General features: G+C 60.7%; 3 protein-coding genes across 5 annotated transcripts; 2 read left to right on the forward strand and 1 right to left on the reverse strand.

The window, feature by feature from the left end:
* The first annotated feature begins 404 nt into the window (after window positions 1-404).
* SNX8 (sorting nexin 8) lies at window positions 405-16,128 on the forward strand. Of its 2 annotated transcripts, none has more exons than XM_056128483.1 (11): window positions 405-504; window positions 9,025-9,215; window positions 10,183-10,300; window positions 11,229-11,350; window positions 12,213-12,293; window positions 12,845-13,005; window positions 13,296-13,428; window positions 13,775-13,843; window positions 14,462-14,611; window positions 14,708-14,854; window positions 15,351-16,128. In XM_056128483.1, exons 1-11 carry the CDS (start codon window positions 423-425, stop codon window positions 15,459-15,461), a joined length of 1,365 nt encoding a protein of 454 aa, XP_055984458.1. In that variant the 5' UTR covers window positions 405-422; the 3' UTR covers window positions 15,462-16,128. The 2 variants fall into 2 exon arrangements, with proteins under 2 accessions (XP_055984458.1, XP_055984457.1); XM_056128482.1 differs by having other exon boundaries at window positions 14,705-14,854; window positions 15,351-15,577.
* Window positions 16,125-21,496, reverse strand: NUDT1 (nudix hydrolase 1). 2 transcript variants are annotated; one of them, XM_056128488.1, is made up of 4 exons: window positions 21,479-21,496; window positions 17,518-17,679; window positions 16,722-16,867; window positions 16,125-16,584 (listed from the first exon to the last, which is right to left on the reverse strand). In XM_056128488.1, exons 2-4 carry the CDS (start codon window positions 17,667-17,669, stop codon window positions 16,412-16,414), a joined length of 471 nt encoding a protein of 156 aa, XP_055984463.1. In that variant the 5' UTR covers window positions 17,670-17,679; window positions 21,479-21,496; the 3' UTR covers window positions 16,125-16,411. The 2 variants fall into 2 exon arrangements, with proteins under 2 accessions (XP_055984463.1, XP_055984462.1); XM_056128487.1 differs by lacking the exon at window positions 21,479-21,496 and adding an exon at window positions 17,782-17,819.
* Window positions 17,875-21,036, forward strand: MRM2 (mitochondrial rRNA methyltransferase 2). The gene is made up of 3 exons (XM_056128486.1): window positions 17,875-17,887; window positions 18,395-18,675; window positions 20,158-21,036. The coding sequence occupies exons 1-3, from the start codon at window positions 17,880-17,882 to the stop codon at window positions 20,598-20,600; spliced, it is 732 nt and encodes a 243-aa protein (XP_055984461.1). The 5' UTR covers window positions 17,875-17,879; the 3' UTR covers window positions 20,601-21,036.
* Window positions 21,497-21,499: the final 3 nt, after the last annotated feature.

The following is a 21,499-nucleotide window of genomic DNA, read 5'->3' on the forward strand; positions in this document are numbered from 1 at the left end:
GAGGAACCACGGAGGAACGAACGGGGGTCTGGGGAATGACAGGTCGGGGGCAGGTGCGTCGCGGCTACAGGGGAAAGGAGGTGTCAGGGCGGTAGGTGCGAGGGCACTGGGTATAAGGGGTGGGACGGCGGGAGAGTGGGAGGGGAGCGCGCGTGCTCCCCTCCCGCGAAGCCAAGTGGTCACGTGGCAAACGCGGGCGGAGGCTGGCATGGGCGTGGCGAGTGCGGATGACGCAGCCTGGGCGTGGCCATGACTGAGTGGGCGTGGTCATGACGACATGGGCGTGGCCATGACTGCGCGGGCGTGGCGGGCGTGGGCGGAGACTGGTGTGGGTGTAGCCAGGCGGGCGTGGGCGTGGCCGGGCCGGGCGCGCGGGCGGCCGCTCGGGCGGCGCGGGAGGAAGTCACGTGGCGCGCGCTCACATGACCGGCGGCGCGATGGACCCGCTGCCCGCCGCGGCGGGTGAGGCAGACGCCGGCGGAGAGGGAGGTCCGGCCGCGGCAGGTACGCTGGGCGCCCCCGGGCTCACGCGCGGCGTCCCGCGGCCGTGGACTGTCCGCGCCCCGCGCCCGCCACCCCGTCTTCCTGCTGTGCCCGCCCGGGATCCGCGTGCCCCGCGCCGGCCTGGGTGGGCGGCTTCTGGGGCAGCGGCCGACGGGACGTGAGGTCCACGGGGAGTCGGGAGGTGGGGCCGCTGACCGCCGAGGCTGTTACCGTCCCGGCCACCCGGGGTCCTGCAGCCCTGGAGTGGGGGGGGCCCCCCTCTTCTCCCCGAGGAGGCTGGAGACCCCCAGGGTCACCCAAGGGCCTCGCTGGGGACAGGAGTGATTCGCCTGACCCGGCCCGAGCCTGTGACGGGGACCCCGCGGCGGGCTGTTCGGTGCTTTGGGGGGCTGCACCGGGAGGGCGTCCCCCCAGCTCCAGGCAGGGCTCCTTGTCCTTGCGCCGCGGGGATGGGACCCCGACCTCACAGCCGTATACGGGGCGCCTGAGACCCCCCGACCCCCACCCCCCCGGGTCTTCTCTCAAGGGACTGACCCCTGCCTGCTCAGTCCCTGCGCCACCGCCTGGACCCCTGAGTATGGAGCCAGGAGTAAGCGCTGGGCGCTGCCAGGTTGGCCCAGGTCCTCCTCCCCCACTTATAAAAAGTTGAAAACCCAGAGGTGTAGGGCGTTTCTATAGACATAAAAAGTTTCCCGGGTTTTCAGAAGCTGCTCTGGGTTTTTGTTTCAATATCCCTCAGGCATCGTTCTGCTGGGGCTAACCCGTGTGGACGGGCTATGCCCTCCTTTGCTGGCCGCCTGCCCTGCCCGTTCTCTTGGCTGCCCCGAGGGTCCACTGATCCGCACTTGGTTGGTACCCGGACTCTTCAGAGTGAAACACCACGCGTGCTGACAGTTGCCGTGGCCGGGTCATGTGCTCCCCTGGCCCAGAGTGCTAGTGCCTCCGGACCCACGGGCCAGAGGCCCAGGTCTCCTGGCCGCAAGTGCTACTTCGGTGGATTTGTTTTTGAGGACTTTCGGGCTTTATTGGCCGTGCTGGGGCGCCATGTAGTCCCAGGGCTAGGTGGGTCGGCTACACTCAGGGTCTGTGCGCTCTCCCCAGCCTGTAAGTACGGTGTTAGGCTACTTCCGACTTAGAAGAATCAAGAAAATCAAAAATCTATGTTTTCTTATCTGTTGGTGAGGTTTTGTTTGTTTCTTTCTTTATTTTTTTGGTCACACCCAGTGATGCTCAGGGATTACTCCTGGCTCTGCACTCAGGAATCAGGAATTACCCCTGGCGGTGCTCAGGGCACCCTATGGGATGCTGGGAATAGAACCTGGGTTGGTTGCGTGCAAGGCAACCGCCCTACCCGCTGTGCTGTTGCTCCAGCCCCCTCGTCTCGAGCTGTTTTCTCTTCTCCAAGTCTGGCAGCCCTTTCTCCTGTTTTCTTGTGGAATTGCTGCTTTATTCCTTGTTGCGGGGCAGCCCTTCATGGGTTGGAATCTGAAGCAATAACTTTCATTGATGGTGCTCAATTCTTCCCCAAAGAAACAGGGTAGTTTATTTCTGTGTGGAGCTGAGGCCTGAGAGGGGTCACTGCGTGCTACCCGGCCCCGCCCTGGTCTGCAGCATTCCAGACATTCCCCTGGCGGGAAGGGACCTCACACCATTCTCGAAGCTGCCCCTGGGGTCTTCTGGCTTCCCCATCCTCAGCCGGCCTGTGTCTGGGGCCAGAATTCACTGACTGTCACCTTCAGAGTGCTGTTCCTGTCCCCTCTGCTGGGTCGCTGGCTGGAGCTGCTGCTTGGTGAGGCCTGAATGTTTGTCAGCAGAGCACATGGTGGGGGTCACCTCAGAACTTGATAACTGTGGAATTTGGTAGCTGTGAACATATTTGAGATATTGGCCTTTAAACTCTGCTCCTTGTCGCTCACACTCAACACAGTTTGCAGGGTAAGAAGTGTCGTTTTGAGAAAGAGGAACTTCCTGAATAGTTGTTCCGTGGAACAGATATCACCAGGACCTGTGGTTAGCAAAAAAGTGACGTTAGGTGGGGGAATTCTGTTTGAGAGTATTTTCCTCCCAAGAGAACTGTAGTACGAAATGAGCTGCTTGAAGTGTTTGCTCCGGTGTGGGGCTGGGGGGGGCGATTTGGGGGTGTCAGGGTGTATGGGAGGGGAGAGATTGGGGCAGGCAGGGGTGTCATGGTGTGTGTGGGGGAGGTTGGGGGAGGGGGGTGTCAGGGTGTGTGGGAGGGGGAGCCGGACCAGGTGGGGGTGTCGGTGTGTGGGAGGGGGGAGGCTAGGGATCAGGGTGTGGGGTCTGTGCCCAGCCACTGCTTCCCTGGGAAGCTGTGAGCACCCTCGTGGCTCAGTATGGTGGTGGTGGTGGTGGGGGGGGGCGGGGATCAGGACCGGCCAAGCCAGCTGTGTGCTGCCCGCCCTTGACTCAGGGTACCCCACTGTGCTTCGTGCATGCATGAAGTGCTCAGGACTGAAATGTGGTGTTTTCCCGAGACTGATTCCTCGGGAGTGCGGAGTCTGGGCGGTGTCCTGCAGGAAGGGCCCTTCTGCTCCGGACTGACCTTTGCCTAGACCAGAGTAGAGGTTCTTTACCCTTTGGTGAGGGCTGAGGCTGCTGACCCAGCACGGGGCTGGTGCAGAACCTGCCCAGTGAGGCAGAGGTGGGGATGTGCCTGCAGGTGGGAACACTCAGTGCCCAGCCAGAAGCCTGCCCTGACATCAGGCTCACCACACGCCTGGGATCGTGTGCGGGGTGGGGTGGGGTGGGGGCGTCCCGGAGGCGGAGGGCTTGCCTGTGTTACCTGGATGTCTGCCATTGGGTTTTGTTGCACACACCGGCAGGTCTCAGGAGCTTAGTTAGAGTCGACTCCTGCTTCTGCTGGCTTTACTCTCCGGGTACTTACCAAAAGTCGGGATGTTAGTGTACTCAGAGATGCAGGGTCCTGCATGTGGGCTTCACTTTTTTTTTTTTACATTTTTGGGTCACACCCAGTACTCCTGGCAGTGCTCGGGGACCATGTGGGATGCCAGGGATCGAACCCGGGCCATGTGCAAGACAAACCTCCTCCCGTTGTGCTATCACTCCAGCCCAGTGGGTGTCACTCTTGTGGCCCTGGCACCAGCAAGAAGGAGTGCGGCTCCTGGGACTGGCTGTGCTTTGCAGCAGGTGCCCAAGCCGGTGCTGGGCAGGGAAGGAGCAGCGATGGGTTTATAGCTCTGCCGGGTTAATTATCTTCAGGCTGACACTCAGTTCAGCGAGGGACCTTCAGAGCATCCATGTTGCTGCAGGAGTTTTGCTCCAAAGGGCAACTTGAAGTTGCAGTTTCAGCCCTCGGGCATGAGGAAGGACTGTGCAGTGGTTCCTTATCTGGGGTCACATGTGGCAGCCCCCTCCCCCAGGAGGAATGTACGGCCAGGTGTGACCCCCTCCCCCAGGTGGAATGTGTGAACGGGCGGGGTCTTCTCTGCAGCCCCTCGGTGCCCTCAGCCTTCAGGGTCTGCTGTTCCGGGTCGCTTGCTGCGGATGACAGGTGAGGAAGCTGAGGTAGAAGTGTGCTGGAGAGGCCTGACCCTCCCTCGGCAGGGCGTGCTCGGACTGGTGCTCCCAGGCCCCATCTCCTAGGAGGATGTCTGGGCCGCAGATCCCTGTGATGCACAGCTCTTACCATGGACTTGAATGGCCCTGGGGTTGCCAGCGCCCAGCAGCAGAGTTCCTTCACCTGCGGGCGATGTTTGCTCGGGCACAGTGACGCCCCGAGAACCAGCTTGCGAGAGACTCTCCTGGCTGGCCCACCCTGTCCCTCCAAAATTCTCAGCTGCAGAGACTGTCTTCTCTGTGGGTCCCTCTGCAGATCCACAGGACCTGTTCCCCTGAGCTGCTGCTAGGTGGCTTGCGGCTGCCTTCTGGAGGGAGCCTGTGGAGCTGGGCATCTATTTTGGGATATTTTCACTTTCTTGTCAAGAGATCCTAGAAAACTTGAGTCACTTTGAGAGGAAACCAGCCAGTGCCGGGCGGAGGGCGGGTTCGTGGACACGTGTGCAGGGCTGGGTTCAGCTCCAGAGCCGCGGGCGCCTCTGGCAGGCAGCTCTAGGCACTGGCCTGTGGCTTGTGGCTAGGACTCCTCTGAAGGTCAGTCTGGACTTCCTAAGTCAGTGAGGAGGGGGTTCCCTCAGAAGCCAGAAAGAAATCACAGGGCTTGGTCTGTGAGTTCTCCGGAAGCTGCCCAGGTGTCTCCTCAGGGAGAAGCCGCTGTAGCTAGACATGGTGTATGTCCTGGTTTGTCCACGATGGGTAGTCGCTCTCCTGCAGGAGCTGGCTGCTGATACTGTGTGGGTATTCCTGGCTGTTGCATCCTGTGCAAGTGTTCCCAGCTGTTCCAGCCTGTGCGGCTGTTCCCGGCTGTTGCATCCAGTGCGGGTGTTCCTAGCTGTTGCATACTGTGCGGCTGTTCCATGCATGTTCCTGAGCATCCCGAGATGAGGAGAGGAAGCCTGAGTTTCCCCTTCTGAGAGCAGCTGCCCTGGGACCCTCATCTGGACGGCCCTGGGTCTGTTGGTGGCCGCTCAGTGTGAGTTGTGCTCTGATGCCTTGCTGCTCCCTTCTGATGGCCACGCCAAATATTTGTCCCCTCTGCTGCCTGTCATCAGTTGCAGCATCACCTGGAGCTTTGTTGTAGGTTGTAGGGCCCACACCTACTGGGGGCCTAGGACTACTGGTACCAACGGTGAGGGGCAGCATGCCCTGGGGTCACCTGCTGACCCCATTGTGGCTGGGGAGCTTGTGAACAGTCCCTTTGTCAGCTGCTAAGGGGCTAAGCACGGGCTTTGGGTTTTTTTTTTTTTTGAGGGGGAGGCCACACTTGGTGGTGCTCAGGGGTCACTCCGGTGGCTTGGGGAACCATACGGAGGGCTAGGGGTTGAACCTGTGTCAGCCTCAGACAAGGCCAGTGCCTTACCTGCTTCACGAAGGCTCTGGCTCTTGAGCATGAGCTTTGTATGCCAGAGACCCCATTCCAACTCCATCACTGCATGGTTAGCCGAGCACCCCACAAACCTCGTTTCCCACTTCCTCCTTACCCTCTTCCCCTCCCCCCTCTTAATCGTCAGTATTTGAACAAGCAAGCTCATTTGCAAGAAATTTTGTTTTGGCTTTTGGGTTACACCCAGCTGTGCTCAGGGCTCCTGGCTCTGTGCTCAGGGGACTGCCTGTGGTGCCGGAGATTGAACCCAGGTGGGCTGTATGCAAGGCAAGCTCCTTACCCGCTGTACTATTGCTCTGGCCCACAGTATTAACTTGTTTTAAGTATTAGCAAAACTGTGATGGTTAGCACACGATGACCCAGAGAAATAGCATAGTGGGGAGGGCATTTGCCTCCCTTGTGGTCCACCCACGTAAGAGTCTCAGCACCTGGCACAGGTTCCTGAGCTTAATCAGTAGTAAGCGCTGAGTGCTGCCAGGTGTGGGCCCTCTCAGTTAAAGTTCTCAAGGAGATTTTTTTTTTGGGGGGGGGAGTCACACCTGGCGATGCTTAGGGGTTATTCCTGGCTTTGCACTCAGGGACTACACCTAGTGGTGCTCAGGGGATCATAGGGGATGCTGAAGATCGAATCTGGGTCGGCCGCGTGCAAGGCAAATGCTCTCATCACTGTACTGTCGCTTTGGCTGCTCTGAGGTGGTGTGACCCTTGGCACCATAGTTTCTTGAGGCCACCAGGAGTAATCCCGGTGTATAGAGCCAGGAGTCAGCCCTGAGCACCTCCCAAAACTACTCCAAAACAAAGCAAAAATGTTAGGGAGGATCCAGAGAGATAACTCAGTGTTAGGCATGTGCTTTGGGAAGAGAGTGTGTTCTAGCTCTGGTGCTTAGAAGCAGAAGTGGGGAGAGGCCAGAGCCATAGTGCAGCGGGTAGGATGCTTGCTCTGCACATGGTCTACCCCTTTTTGGGCACCCCACATGCCCTCCTGAGTGCCACCTGAGTGCAGAGCCTGGAGTTATACGTGAGCATTGCTGGGTGTGGCCCCAAACCAAAACAAGCGTGTAGCACGGTGCCAGGACCAGTTTCATTATTTTTATTTTTGTTTATGAGTGGTGCTCAGGGGTCGCTCTCAGCAGTGGTCATGGGACTACTCTGCCGTGTTAGGGATCAAACTCAGGTCTCCTTGCATGCAGAACCTGCACCCTTGCCCACTGAGCTAGCGTCCCAGCACCGAGAATCTTAATCTCTCCCTCAAGGAGCCTTGTTACAAGTCCCCTCTCCTCTCCTGTCTTCAGGCTTTGTCTCTGCCTCTTCCTTAGGCTGTGGCTGGCTCCCAGTGCCTGCTAAGGACTGTAGTGTGTTTTCTTGTCTCTGTTCACTGGCTCCTGGGAGCTCCCGGGTGCAGTCCAACTTCCCCTTCCCTTTATATGCAGCGGGAAGGGCGCTGGTCTGTTATGTCACCATTCTTTGGATTGGGGAGATGGCTTGAAGGGCTGATAGGCATGTGGGAGCTACTTCATGGTACTTAGCAGCAAACCAAGAGCCGCTGAGCATGGCCAGATGTGGGCCGCCGTCCCCCCCTTGCAAAACATTCAGCAGGGCGAGGAGATGCTTTAAAGGGTGGAGTATGCACTTGCCGAATTCAAGTCCCAGCCCTGCATGGTTCCCCAGCACCACCACAGGGCCGGTGCCCACCCCTCACCCCAAAGAAAATTCAGCAGTTTTTGGATTTTTGAACGTGTCCCCTCCTGGCTCGCGGGGTAAGCAACAGAGCCCAACATGTCTTACTGTGTTCACACACATGGTCCTTGGTAGTGTGGGGATGCAGCGGTTTGTACCGGGAGGGGAGGTGGGCAGCCACTTTGCTTTAGCTCTTGTTTTTGGAGCCGCAACAATTACCCCTTTTAATGAGCCCCAGCTCTGTTCTGATTGGAGCCTCCGCACCGGCTTGGTTCTGATGGGGCGTCTGGGCGCCAGCTCTGTTCTGATTGGGTGTCCCAGCACCAGCTCCGTTCTGATTGGAGCCTCTGCACCAGCTCTGTTCTCATTGGCTCTCCCAGGTTATAGCATGCGGGGCTGACATCCTTTCTCTGATGGTCAGGGACGCAGAGCAGCCGGCAGCCCGTGTTTGTCCTCTTTGAAGAAAGGTCAGGTCCTTATCCCACTTTTAAGTTGGGTTGTTGCGCATTTTACTTAGTTTTAGGAGCCTTTATTCAAGTACTGATAACAGGTTACGAGCATTTCTGTTCATGGAAATGTCCTCGCTCCCTGTTTAGCCCTATTTCCTGTTTTTCTGTGGATTTCATGGGCGTTAGATAAGACTTGGCTTTTCCTTGAGTTACTTTGCTGCTCCTCCTGAAGCTAGAGCAGAGGTCACGGAGGCTTGGCAAGAGCTCCTGGCTGCCCTGTCCTGTCTCCCTCTCCCTCAGGAGCTGTGGGGGCGTCACAGTGCAAACCCCTCACTCCCCAGGCAAGGTGCTTAGTGCCAGGCCTGCTTGGGGGGGTCACACGTTTGCAGACCAAAGCTAACTAAGCTCCTGAGGACCAGGAGCATTCCAATGTGTGTCTTTGGGACAGCTGTGTCCACAGCAGGCAGGTTTTGGGGATGTGGGGGGAAACATGCATCTTCTAGAGCTGGTATTGGTGTGTCCAGATATTGGGGGCCCCCCCTCACTCGCCCCCTTTATATGCGCTCACTCGTAGGTTCCCCCCACCTCGACACAAACACACAGACTCACAGCCTGGTGCCCAGAGATTCGGTCATGTTCATGCTCACAGACTTGCCTCACACGTGCACTCACACATACTCATGCATTTACACCACTCAAATATGCTCACACATCACTCTTGTACTCACATTCACACACACGCACACATACTCACTGTCGCACTCACCCCCTCCCTTATGTACTTATGTCCCTGCACTCAGGCATTGGGCTCTGCATGCCTCATGTGACCAGTCTTGCACCGAGGACTTGTTAGATGGAGTGGGCGTAACTGTGGCAGACCGGGCAGGAGTCCCCAGGGCTGTGAGAGCACTGCACTCGGTGTGTGGGGCAGCTGGAGTTCAGGGTGCGGCTCTGAAGGAAAGACCAGGAACCCCAGCTGTAGGCAGACATGGGGGTGCGCTCAGGGTTGAGCAGGGCACTGGGCGTGAAGCACGGATGCCCAGGCAGGGTGCCAGGGCTGTGCGGTGTGGACATATTAGTGTGCAGTGTGGGCTTGTGACGCTCTACTGCTGAGAAGTGAGAGGATTGTAGACAGTTTTGTGGCCTGTACCCGTCTCTGGGGGAGAGGACAGGGATGCTGGCGGAGGACTCCTCCCGGGTGAAGGAGTGCAAGGGCCCCGCATGCTGGCTGTCGGGGGTAGTGGGACCCTGGCACCCTGAACTCTCAGATGAAGGGTCAGCTGTGTGGCCCTCAGGATAGAGCTGATGGTGGCACATGGCCGAGTCCTGGTGCCGCCCCAGTGGGGTGGAGGGCTGAGTGGGGGTGCTCTGTGTTCCAGAACTCTCACTGGTCTCCCCTCCTCCCTGCAGACGTGCCTGTGCCCCCCGTTGGCGAGCGGAGGGAGCTGGAGCCCAGGCAGATGCAGGGGCCACAGGGGAACCCGCTGCTGCTGTCGGCCTCGCTGCAGGAGCTGTTGGCCAGGGACACGGTGCAGGTGGAGCTCATTCCTGAGAAGAAGGGGCTTTTCCTCAAGCACGTGGAATACCAGGTGGCCAGCCAGGTACTGGGCGCAGCCACTGTGCTCCCTGGGACAGAGGCTCTGGGACCCCATCATCTGCTGGGGACTTAGTGATGGGGAGGTCCCTGGGGACCAGACTGGGGTCCAGATCCAGACTTGTTCACAGGCCAGTCTGGGAAGGTCTGGCCCCTTTAAGGACACGTCCTTCTTGCCGGGGGCACCCTAGCACGGGAGTCAGTTGGGATGGGGGAGAGCTATGAGGGGCATTGATTCTGGGGTTGTTTCCTGTCCGGGGAGAGAAGGCAGCATACCCAACACATCGATTCAGATGATCAGTACAGGTATTGGGGCACTGCAGTGCTTTGGCGGGCACTTCCCGTCCTGGGGGTCTGCCTGCAGGTGGTGATGGTAGGGTCAGTGGGACACAGGCTATGGGGCTTCCAGGTGGCGGTGCCTCAGACACTGCATGAGGTGTGTTTGTGCTGTGTGCGTGCATGTGTTTGTGTGAGCACATGTGTTGATGGGTGTGTATGTCCAGAAGGGCTTTGCCCACGGGTGGCGCTGAGGGGTGCGGGGCTGCAGCAGGGACAGCACCCTTAGCGGCTGGGGCTGCAGGGGCTGCAGGGGCTTCCTGGGTGGCTCATGCAACTTGAGGCCCTGGGTCTGTGTCTGCAGAATTTAGTGGGATTTGGGTTTTGGGTGCAGCCTGTGCCAGAGCTCGGCCCGCTGCTGGTGTTTCGCATGTGCCACTAGAAGGCCCTTGAGTGGATGGAAGGTGATGGCCACGGGAAGAGTGGACGGGTGGGTATGTGGCCTGCTGGCCTCCCTCCTGGTGTGACCCAGCGTGACCGTCAGAAAGCCACAGATGGTCAAGAAGGTGTTGAAGCATGGACTCCCACCTTTGCAGTGGACCTGGGAGTGAGCCTGGCCTCTGCTGGAAGGCTCGCGGGTCTGTAGGGTCTTGGCGGGTGCCGGTTCCCGGCAGGCTCAGTGCCCCTCTGCCCTGCAGCGCTTCAAGTCCTCGGTATACAGACGCTACAATGACTTCGTGGTCCTCCATGAGATGCTGCTCCACAAGTTTCCGTACCGCATGGTGCCAGCCCTCCCGCCCAAGAGGGTGCTGGGAGGTGAGTGGGGCCTGTGGGGAGGCTCAGCACCCAGGTCTGGCCAGCTCAGGCGCGGCTGCCCCAAGGCCCCTCAGCACTATTCTGCAGAGGCCTGGAGCTCTGTTGGGATGAGCTTGAGGTTGCTGCATATGGGAGGGGTTGACCCTACCTTCTTGAGGTGATATCAGCAGTCGGGTGTCTGCCTGCCAGGGCCCTCTGCAGTTCCCACGGGCGGTGGGAGGTGGGGTGAGGGTGCTCTGTCTGGGCTTGACACTTGGGCCTGTGCTGAGACTGCCTGTGGACGGGTCCCTCGTGCTCTCTGATGGACTCAAGACACCGGACAAGCTCCTCCTGGTCTGAGGTGGAACCTCCCTTTCGGGTGTCATCTGAGAGGGATTGGGGATGCGGGAACACACAGAGGCCTCCCGTGTCAGCATGTCTGCCTATACACAGGCCAACCTCCCTGGTGCTGTTTGGGGCCCGACAACCCCCCTGGACAGCACTGCACTGATGGAGCCAGCTGGTCAGTGGCTTGCAGCCATGGTGTTGCCTGGAGCCTGAGGTGCTGGGACCCCCAGGCCCACCCCTGGTTCTTGGGGCTCCCAGGCCATAGTAGTGGTGTTGCTCAGGGGGCCATGTAATGCTAGGGCTCAAGCAGGGTGGGGTGCATGTACACTCCAGGAACCCCCAAATCATCCCAATACAAAGACTTTAGGGTGGGGGTGGGGCACGCCAGGCGGGGGTCTTGTCAGGTCTGCGGCTGCATGGGCTGGACCTCTCTCAGACCAGGGAGCCCCACTGAGCTCACCTTTTGGAGCAGTGGTCCGGCAGGGCATCAGCAGGAGCCCAGGTGCTGCGGGGTTGGTTCTGCTTAGTTCGTATTGGGCCCACTGACTGCTGCTGACCCGACACCCTGGCCCACTTGTGGGTGTTGATGCACTGTCTGCAGCCGACAGGGAGTTCATCGAGGCCCGGAGGAGAGCGCTGAAGCGCTTCATTAACCTGGTGGCGCGGCACCCCCGTTTCGCCGATGACACACTGCTCAAACTCTTCCTGGGCTTCAGTGGCTCCGTGAGTACGTCCCAGCTGCCTCGGTCTGCAGCCCCCCTGGCTGGGCTTTGCAGGATGGGGGGGGGGGGGTGGGTGTTGAGAGCCCCCGTTCGTGCTCTGCTGGGTTCCTGTGTGTGCCAGGATTGGGGGTCGCGGGAGCCCCAGAGAAGCCATTGCATGGGTCCCCAGAGCACAGCTGGGGCCACACAGCTCCCACGGAGTATTGCATCCACGATGTCCCCAGCCCCGAGTGGCCCCTGCAGAGCTGCCTGGTGGGAGTCTGGGCCCAGCCAGGCCTGACCTGCCGGAGGCGTCCCTAGCCGCGCCTCCCGTTGCTGTGACAACAGCACTCTTTGTCCGGGCAGTGCTCCAAGCAGTGCTCAGGGGTCTGGGGCTGGGTGGTACTTGGACAGCAGGGTCAGACAGTTCCATGCTCCCACCTGGCCTAGACTGCCCAGCTGCCTGCACCCTTGCAGAGGGGTGGGGGTGCGGGCCATCCTGTGCTCTGGCTCCGCCTTCCCTGGCTTCCCGCACTCACCCATCCTTTGATCAGTGACTGTGGGGTGTGAGGACTGGAAGCTCTTGACTTCCTGACTGGGGAGTGGCAGCATGGGGGGCTCTGCCCAGGTTTCAATGGCCCCGGGGGTCTTTTCCTAGGGCTGGGCTGTCAGAGGACGATGGGGGAGTCCAGGAGCCCCCCCCCCCGGCACAGGCTCCAGGGTGCTTCCTGAGGGCCGTGCCACATCACTGCACCGCCTCCCCCCTCCCCTGAGCTGGGGTTTGGGGTTTGTGGTGGTCTGCCAGGCCATCTGGTTGGTGCAGTAGGTCCTGGAATTTCGGGTTCACAGTGGGCATAGGGTCAGTGGCTCGTTGCCCTGTGCAGGATGTGCAGAACAAACTCAAAGAGTCTGCGCAGACCGTCGGAGACGAATTCCTGAACTGCAAATTGGCCTCCCGCGCCAAGGTACCCATATGCCGCCTCCCTCTACTGGTCACTGTCTGGTTTGCCTCTCTCATGCCCAGCTGTTGGGGATGGGATCTGGGTTGGCCACAGGTAAAGCAGGCGCCCTACCCACACTACTCTCTGTCCAGCTCCTTCACTGAAAGGGGTTTTGTGGGCCGTACCTGGCGGTGCTCAGGGAGTACTCCTGACTTGGTGCTTGGAACCATAAGGGGCTGTGGGGCCAGAACCGGCCTGTGCTTGCCAGGCGGGAGTGAGTAGGGCTGCAGCAGCCCCTGCTCTCAGCTGTGCACTTGCACCCCCAGCATGGGTTTGTGTGGGCCGCCAGCCCCATCTGGCCTCCCAGCGGCACCCCGCTTGCTCAGGTCCCCTTGGCCACGTCACTCGTGTTCTGTCCTGGGCTGTCAGTTTGGGGTTTGTTTCTGCTTTGGTGGCACTGGGGTGGGTGTCAAGGGGGTTGTGCCTCTGCAGGATCCTTCTGGCTTCGGGTGTCGCCTGCCTGTTGGGTCGGGGCCTTGTGGGAACCTTGTCTGGGTTCTCCCTCCACCGGACAGGACTTCCTCCCTGCCGATGTGCAGGCCCAGTTTGCCGTCAGCCGGGAGCTGATCCGGAACATCTACAACAGCTTCTACAAGCTGCGTGACCGGGCTGAGCGCATGGCTACACGGGCCATCGACAGTGCCGCCGACCTCCTCATCTTTGGGAAGGAGTTAAGGTACCAGGGTTGGTGGGAGGCTTAGCTGACTGCTTCCTCGGGGGTAAACGGGTTGTCTTTAAACATTCACTGCCAGCCAGGGCCACTCATGAGGACCCAGACAGCACGGTGTGGCCCTGCCCTTCTGCACTCCACTTTCAGATCTGCCCACGGTCTGGGGCTCGCTGAGGGCCCCAGCATGGGGAGGGGCCCTGCTGTCCCCCGACACTTCCCAAGCCACTCAGAGTGGCAGAGTGCAGGCTGGGTGGACCCCGCTTCCAGCCTGAGCCTCCCGCCTGCCCTCCCCACAGTGCTTTGGGATCTGACACGACGCCGCTGCCCTCCTGGGCCACCCAGCACAGCAGCACCTGGAGCTCCCTGAAGCAGGCCCTCCGAGGCCTGTCCGTGGAGTTTGCGCTTCTCGCCGACAAGGCTGCGGAGCAGGTGAGCCTCCTGCCTTGTGCAGAGCCTGTAGCGTCCACAGGGCCCTGCTGCTCAGGGCTGTCCTGGCTTCTCGGACAGTGCCACAGCTGGGGTCCGCATGTCCACGCCACCTGCGCAGGGCACGGCTTCCTGTTGTCAGCAGCACTTCCCTGAGTGGGGGGGTGGGGGGAGAGGGTGTGTGTGTATGTGTGTGGGCAGGGCCTGGGGAAGGAAGCCAGGCGGTGATAGCAGGTGGCCCCAAGTCAGCCAAGCGTCAAGGCTGGGGGCTGCAGGAAGCCCTTGGGAGGGGCCTTTCCGGCTCTATCGGGCGGCTCTCGGCAGGTCAGTGTGCTCGCCTTGGTTGCAGGGAAGACAGGAGGAAAACGACGTGGTGGAGAAGCTGAACCTCTTCCTGGATTTGCTCCAGTCCTACAGAGTGAGTCTGGTTGGGCCTCGGCCAGGGCAGCACTTTGGACAAGTTCTGAGGGGCTTCTGAGCCTCCATCCAGGCAGAGAGCAGGGAGGGCCGACGGGGAGGGGGGCGGGTGTGTGGCCTGGGGAGAAACCTGGGGCTGTCTGAGCTGTGCAAGCGGGAATGCAGGGTCATGAGGAGCCTGTGAGTGGAGGGTGGGCGCGAGTACCTGGGCCTGCCTCAGTTTATCTGGGGGTTAGTGCACGGGTACCAATGTATGAGCACTTCTCGGGTGCCTGTGCACGCATGTGAGAATCAGTGTGACTGAGCGGGAGGGTCGGAGGGGGGACACCCAGCTTGCGAGAGAGACGGGTTAGGGCTCTGTGGGACCCCTGGCAGATGCTGCTGGACCCTCTTCCAGACTCAGGATGGCCAGCGAGGTCCTGGCCACTGGATGTGTGCTGCTTCGTCCTGGTGCTTTCTTTAGGGGGGGTGGGGGGAGGGACGGCTGCTAGGGAGCAGTGAGGTCTGACCGTCCAGTGCTGGGCTTAGAGCTGCGGTGGTGCTTGGGGACTGGCCTCAGCGCTCTGTGTGCGGGGAGGCCAGTGGGGAGCAGACGAGCAGCCAGTGACTCTGCCCCTAGGACCTGTGTGAGCGGCACGAGCGGGGCGTGCTGCACAAGCACCAGCGCGCCCTGCACAGGTACGGCCTGATGCGCAGGCAGATGCTGAGCGCCGCCGTGCAGAGCCGCGAGCCCCAGTCGGTGGAGCAGCTCGAGTCGCACATCGTGGAGGTACCTTGCTGCCGGGGTGGGCCCCTGCTCCGCGGCCCTGCTGTGCCTCCTGCCGGCCAGAGCCGGAGGTGCAGCCGCTATCTATCTCTGCAGCAGGAGAGCGCGATCCACACCATGGAGCTTCGGAACCACTTCTCCCTGTACTGCCTGCACCAGGAGACGCAGCTGGTGCACGCCTACCTGCCGCTCACCTCCCACATCCTCGGTGCCTTTGTCAACTCGCAGATCCAGGGCCACAGGGAGGTGGGTCAGCTGAGCAGTGGTCATCCCTGTGCCCGCTAGCTGCAGTGCCAGGCGGTCACGGGACAGTGTCTGTCTCAAGGGGTCCTGGGGGAACGTCCTGGGAACTGAGAAGACAGCGGGTGGTCAGTGGAGGTAGGGGACACTCCTCACTGAGAAGGCCTGGCCACATCGGAGCCACATAGCTCCTGTGTGTGAGGTCGCGTGTCTCAGCCCCCACCCCACAGCCATTGCTGCTCACATGGGGTGCGGGCTCAGGCCTCCATAAGCCTGTCCCAGAATCCAGGTGCTCTGCGTTGTCTCGAGCCCTGTGGCACCACGTTCCTCCCATGTCAGGGACCCTGTGTGTTGAGCTGGCCCACCCTGGACTGCAGCTGCCCTCCCAGGGAGGTGGGGTGCAGCCGTCTGGCCTTTCCAGTTGGGCTGCTCCGAGCCCGGCTCTGCAGGAAGGCCAGAGCTGGCTCCCGGTCCCCTCACTGTCCTTCCTTCTTCCCCGCAGATGAGCAAGGTGTGGAATGACCTGAAGCCTAAGCTCAGCTGCCTCTTCGCTGGACCACACAGTGCCCTGACCCCACCCAGCTCCCCACAGGACGGCCCAGTCCCTCACTAGGCCCGGGTGCAGGGGCCATGCAGTGGCCTGACCCCGCCCAGCTCCCCGCAGGACGGATGACTGCTCACTGATGCCTTCTTCCAAGCTGGTGTCCCTGTGTAGTTCCTGCAGCTGGCTGCAGCCCCACACCAGGTGCTGCCCGCCATGCACACAGAGGCCATGAGAGTATGGTGCTGAGTGCAGGGACGGGGGAGGCGGGGCTGCATGGGCTCCCCGAACTCTGCTCGGCTCTGCCAGCCCCCACTCCAGGCAGACATCGCCTCCCTGTCTGGGTGTTGTAGGGGATGGGATTCTGGTGTCATGAGCCCGAGAGCAGTGTGGGCTCCGCGGGGTGGGTGCCTCCCATGGGCCCCGCCTGCCTGTGCTCTGGAACCTCAGCAGAGGGGTTCTCCGTGGTTTGCCCAGCACGGGGCTCTGAGCTAGAAAGGGCATCCCGGCCCCTCTGTCCAGCCCCCCGGCACAGCAGACACTGCCCCTGACTACCTGTGGGGCTCCCGCCCGCCCCAGGGAGATGGCACGTGCCGGAGTTCTTCCATCTGTCCTGTACTTACTTTCTCATGGCCATGCTTGACCTGGCTGCCAGGCCGTCTGTGGGACCACGCCATCCTTGGCAGGAAGCACTTTACAGGGCTGCAGATGACTCACTAAACTGGAATTGTTTACACACCATCTCCACCCTGAGAGTTTTATTTAGAAACTTTCATGCATAACTGTTATTAAACACATTTATAGAACTGGGTGCGGCATGCGCTCTTTGTGGGCGCCGACAACCGCTTCCTCAGGCACCAGTGGCTTCTTGGGAGGAATGGCGGAATGGCAACTGTCCTGCCTCAGTTTCCCCTGCTGTAAGGGGAGAAACCATGAGGAGGTGGGAGAGAACGAACCCTCAGCCCCTTCCAGGATTCAGCAGAACTGTCCCCTCTGCCTGCCGTAACCAGCAGGTGTGGCGCTCAGAGCGTGTCCACCTCGCACAGCTTGTAGTCCACAATGGTGCTGTGTCCCTGGAACTTAAAGTATCCCTGGAACTTCCTCTTCTGGAGCACAAGGGGGAACCAGAGCTTGTCGTCTGGCCACATGTCCTTGAAGGGGAGCTGGTCCTGGTGGAACCACTGGGGCCGCATTTCTGCAGTGGAACAAAGGCCCATGTCAGCACGGCAGCAGCCCTGCTGGGGACATTGTCCACGGAGGCGCTGCAGTGCCCAAGCTGCAGCTCCGGACCCTGTTGGCATGGGGAGAGGCCAGCCGGGCGCAGACACTGACCTTCGCTTTCCATCGGTGTGCCGTGGACAGTGTCCGCACGGAAGATGTGCACGTCCATGAGCTCAGGGACGCCCACAAACTCGAACACAATGTGTCCAGCCTTGTGCAGCACGTCTGCGGTCAAGCTGCTCTCCTCCAGCAGCTCCCTGCAGGGACAGTCCAGGCCCCTGAAGTGCAGCTCTGGGCTCCGGGTTGTACCCCCACCCAGCCACAGTGAGCAGAACTTGATTTCCCAAAGTGTGGGAGTGGCAGCCCTGGAGGCAGTTCTGGGGCTTTGGCCTGGTGGTGGTGGTCAGGGGGGGTGTCCTCTAAGCAGCCCTCTCCTGGGAGAGGATCCGATCTGGGTAGGCAGGGCAGAGCTGTTACAGTCTGGGTGGCTGCAGGATGGGGCGGGTCCTGGACAGGAGAACTGCGGCTGCACGGGGCACACCTGGGTTCTAGAGGGGGCGGAGTTTGGAAGGAAGCGGTGGGCAGTCCCGCACGAAGGCTGGGGTGAAATATCTAGGAACTCAGCTGGCTGCCAGCCCCGCCCACGACCCTTCCGGAGGTCGGAGGTCTGGGGGCATGCAAGTGGGGACTCGGGACTCGTCTGAGTTTCCAGGACCCGGGGCGGGGGGGGTGGGGTGGGGGCGGGGGGGAAGCGCCAGCAGTTTGCGGCGCAAGTGTTCCTCTCAGGGGCACCGCTCACCCTCTCTGCTGTGTTGGGCACTGAGACTGAGCGCAAGTGGAGGGGACAGCTGGAGATGGGAGCCCGGCCCCCCCCCCCAGGCCAGAGCAGGCGCCTCCTGCCTCTCACCTCTTGGCGCCCTCCTCGATGGTCTCTCCGTCCTGCACTTTGCCCCCGAAGCCGTTCCAGAGGCCGGCCCCGAAGCCGCGCTTCTTCATGCCCAGGAGCACGCGCGGGGGCTGCAGCACCAGCACGAGGGTGTAGAGCCGGGACGGCTGCATGGCCGCTGGCCTGCGGGGAGGGCGCGCGGTCAGCCGGCTCCGGAGACCGCTGGGGCCCGACCCCGGCCCGAGCTAGGGGTGGGGTGGGGTGGGGGGGGGACCCGCCACTCACCGGAGCCCTGGCTAACGCGGGAGGGGCGCACGCGGAAGCCCGGCGCTTGCGGGGGCGGGGCCTCACCCGGAAGGGGCGGGTACTTCCGGCGCCGCGGCATGGCGGGGTGAGCGGGGTGGGCAGCCGCAGGCCGGTGCGGGTGGGCGCCTAGGGCCCGCGGTGGAGAGGGAAGGGGCCGGAGGTGCGCGAGCGGTGAGGCTGGTGTGTGCCCGGGAGCCCCCAGCCCGCCTGCAGGACTCAGAGTAGGGGACGGACCCTCGCGCGCCCTGCGGGGACGCCGCCGAACACTGCATGGACACTCCGCAGAGGGGCCCGGGCGGGTCAGGGTCAGCAGGTCCTCGGGGCCGGTGCTAGGGCCGCTGTGCAGCCTTAGGCCCTGGGGGCGGCTCGTGGCCTCTTCCGGACACCTGTCAGGTTAGGGCTTGTCCCGGTGACCTCAGGTCAACTTCGTCATTGTGAGAGATCATTCCCTTCTGAAATTCTCAGGATTTCCCGGTGGCTTTGGGGGACCGGTTTGGCCCTCACCCCTCCTTTCTGGCCGGATGTGCTCCGGTGCCCGCTCCCCTCCCTGCTGTTCCCTGCGGTGCTCAGACGCCCGCTCCTCTCTCCGCAGGCTGGGCGGTATGCTCCTCCCGTGCCGGAGGCTGCATACAGCGGTGAGTCACTGCAGGGCCCGAAGTGGCCCTGAGCACCGGTGGATCGCCCGGCAGCGGAACGACCCGTTTGTGAAGGCTGCGAAGGTGGAGAGTTACCGGTGCCGAAGTGCCTTCAAACTCCTGGAGGTGAACGAGAAGCACCGGCTCCTCTGGCCCGGCCTGCGGGTGCTGGACTGCGGGGCAGCCCCTGGCGCTTGGAGTCAGGTGTCTGTGCAGAAAGTCAACGCTGCTGCCTCAGGTGGGGCCTGAGCCAGGGCAGGAGCGGGGTGGTCGTGCCCCTTGGGGCAGCATGGCCTGTGGGGTGGCTGTTTGGTAGGGATGATGGTGATAGTGGAGGCTGGCCTTTCCCAGATGGGAGCGGAGGCAGAAAGGCCCAGTGGAAATGCAAATCTCCCCCAGAACTGTGTCCGGAAGGTGCCTTTGCTACCCGCACACGTGAGACCATGAACACTGGCTCCGTCCCTGCTTTGCTTCCCTAGGCCTGCAGCCGGGGAGGGGCGGAGGCAGCTACAAGTGGTGATGCTCAGAGCTTACTCCTGGTTCTGCACCCAGGAATCACTCCTGGTGGGCTTGGTGGGGTGGGGGTAAGGGGTTTGCATATGGGATGCTGAAGATCAAACCCAGGTTGGCTGTGTGTATGGCTAGTACTGTCCCCACTGTGCTGTGTCTCCAGCCCTTGTAGTGGAGCTGTTCTGTCACTCCATGGTGTGACATCTTCCCAGGACTCAGCCTTCTGGATCCTGAACCGAGGCCGGGGGAGCTGTTCAGGGCTCTCCACTTGGGCTCAACACATGGACTCGCCTTTTGTCTGTTTTATATTTTAGGGCCTTGCAATCATTTTAAAAGGCATATTCTTTTAATTTTTTAATTCAAATTTGGCTTCTTTTGGGCCAAACCCAGTGGTACTCGGGGCTGACTTTTTGCTCTTTGGTCAGGGGTTGTGCCCGGCACGATTTGAGGGACCTTAAAGGGTGCTGGGGATTGAACCCGGGTCGGCTGCATACAAGGCAAGCACTTTAATCCCTTTACTATCTCTGGCCTCCAAATAGATCTATTTCTGGAGGCCTCCTGGCAGTGCCGGGGGGGTCTTCAGTTCATATTCTTTGCATTGCTTGGTGCTCAGGAATCCATATGGCTCTGGGGACTGAGGAGGGCCAGGCGTGCACTTCCATCCTTGGAGCCACCTCCCAGCCCTAATCCCAGGCATTTGAATAGTCGTGTCATTTTCTACCGTAGTTTCTCAAAGGACCACACAGAGGCAACCACCCATTCTACGAAGGGACAGAGAGCTAGCACAGAGGGGAAGGCACTTCACATGCAGCGGGCTAGGTTAGATCCTCAGCATCCCATGGTCCCCTGAGCACCGCCAGGAGTGATCCGTGAGTGCAGAAGCAGGAATAACCACCGGGCATTGTCTGGTGTGGTCCCTCAGAAACAAAAACTAGCGGAATAACAACCCTCCACAGAGCCAGTCGTGGGCCTGTGATGACGTTGGAGTTGGAAGCTAGCGGTGGTTCTAGCTCTGCCTTTTACTCAGAGTGCCTTGGGATGGTTCTTGGCCTCTGGGGCCTTGGGTTTCTCAGCTGGGGCATGAAGGCCCACCCCCTTCTCATGGTGGGAAAAGGTTGGGGCCCACCTGTTTGAACAGGAGCCGTCTGTCACCTGTTGCAGGAAGGTACAGGGTACAAGCCAGTGGACACAGCCACTGTTTCCCTCTTAGATCCAAGTGCACCGGTTGGCTTTGTGCTTGGGGTAGATCTTCTTCACATCAACCCTCTGGAAGGAGCAACTTTCCTGTGCCCAGCTGATGTCACTGACCCAGGAGTCTTCCGGAGAATTCAGGAGCTGCTTCCAGGAGGAAGAGCAGATGTGATCCTGAGTGATATGGCCCCCAATGCCACTGGGATCCGGGACTTGGATCACGACAGGCTCATTAGCCTCTGCCTGTCCCTCCTGGCACTGGCTCCAGGTCTCCTGCAGCCTGGGGGCACATTCCTTTGTAAAATCTGGGCTGGCAGTCAGACGCGCTGCTTACAGAGGAGGCTGGCAGAGAACTTCCAGAGGATGCGGACTGTAAAACCCGAGGCCAGCCGGAAAGAGTCGTCTGAGGTGTACCTCCTGGCCACCCAGTACCGAGGAGGGAAGGGGCCTGTGCAGGGCTGACCTTTTTCTCCTATTCCTGCTCCTCCACTTTGCCCCCATCACACAAATGTAGCTCAAGCTCTCTGGGAAATGGCTGAGGGAGCTGAGCTGAGCTGGCCCTCTGGGGTGTAGCAGGCATGACACGCATGGAGCCTGTGTACGAGACCGGAGAGTGATGACGTGTTCAGTGCTGTGATGCCTGATCAGAAACACTCCACACCGTCTCTGTGAGGAACTTTACTGTAGGAGGCGGCCAAAAAGATGAGAGAGGGAGGAGAGAAGCTTACAAGGGCTATCTATGGCAGAGCTCACCCTGACCCTGGTCCGTCCTGGAAACAGCCTGCCTTTCCCCAGCCTGGAACTGAGCAGTTAGGAAGGTCTGAAACGCCCACGTCGGGGTTAATGTCCACCTGGCCGATGGCTCTCTGGAAACCGCCTTTCTTCCAACAGGCAGTGCTCAGCACCTTCAGAGAGGCACTGCTGTGAGTTTATGCAAGGGTTTGGGTGCTTTACTCCGCCCCCCCCGCCCCCCCCGAAATAATGTGCTACTGTAATGCTCTAAAGACCATAAAGATACATGCCAAAGGAAATCCTGTGGTGAATTTCTTTCTTTTCCTCTCCGCTGGGAACTTGGTGCAGACTTATGAAAGGATACACACTTGCGTACTAAGGGATCTTAAGACTTGAAGTGCTTGCTGAGTCTGGAGCCCAAAACTTAACCTGTGTAAGCAAGGCAAGTGCTCTATCGACCACAGCCCCACCTCTGGCACCTCACACTCTCTCGGCTTTAGGTTTTGGGCCACGCCCTTGCGCTCCTGGGGGGTCCCCGGGGCCCGAGGGACGCCAGGGATGGAGCCGGAGTCTGCGCGCGAGGCAGGCAGACTTCCCCGATTCCTTACCTTTCGTGGGGGCCCGCTGAC

Source organism: Sorex fumeus, unplaced genomic scaffold, assembly GCF_029834395.1.
Source record: "Sorex fumeus unplaced genomic scaffold, SorFum_2.1 ptg000064l, whole genome shotgun sequence".
NCBI classification, from domain to species: Eukaryota; Metazoa; Chordata; class Mammalia; order Eulipotyphla; family Soricidae; genus Sorex; species Sorex fumeus.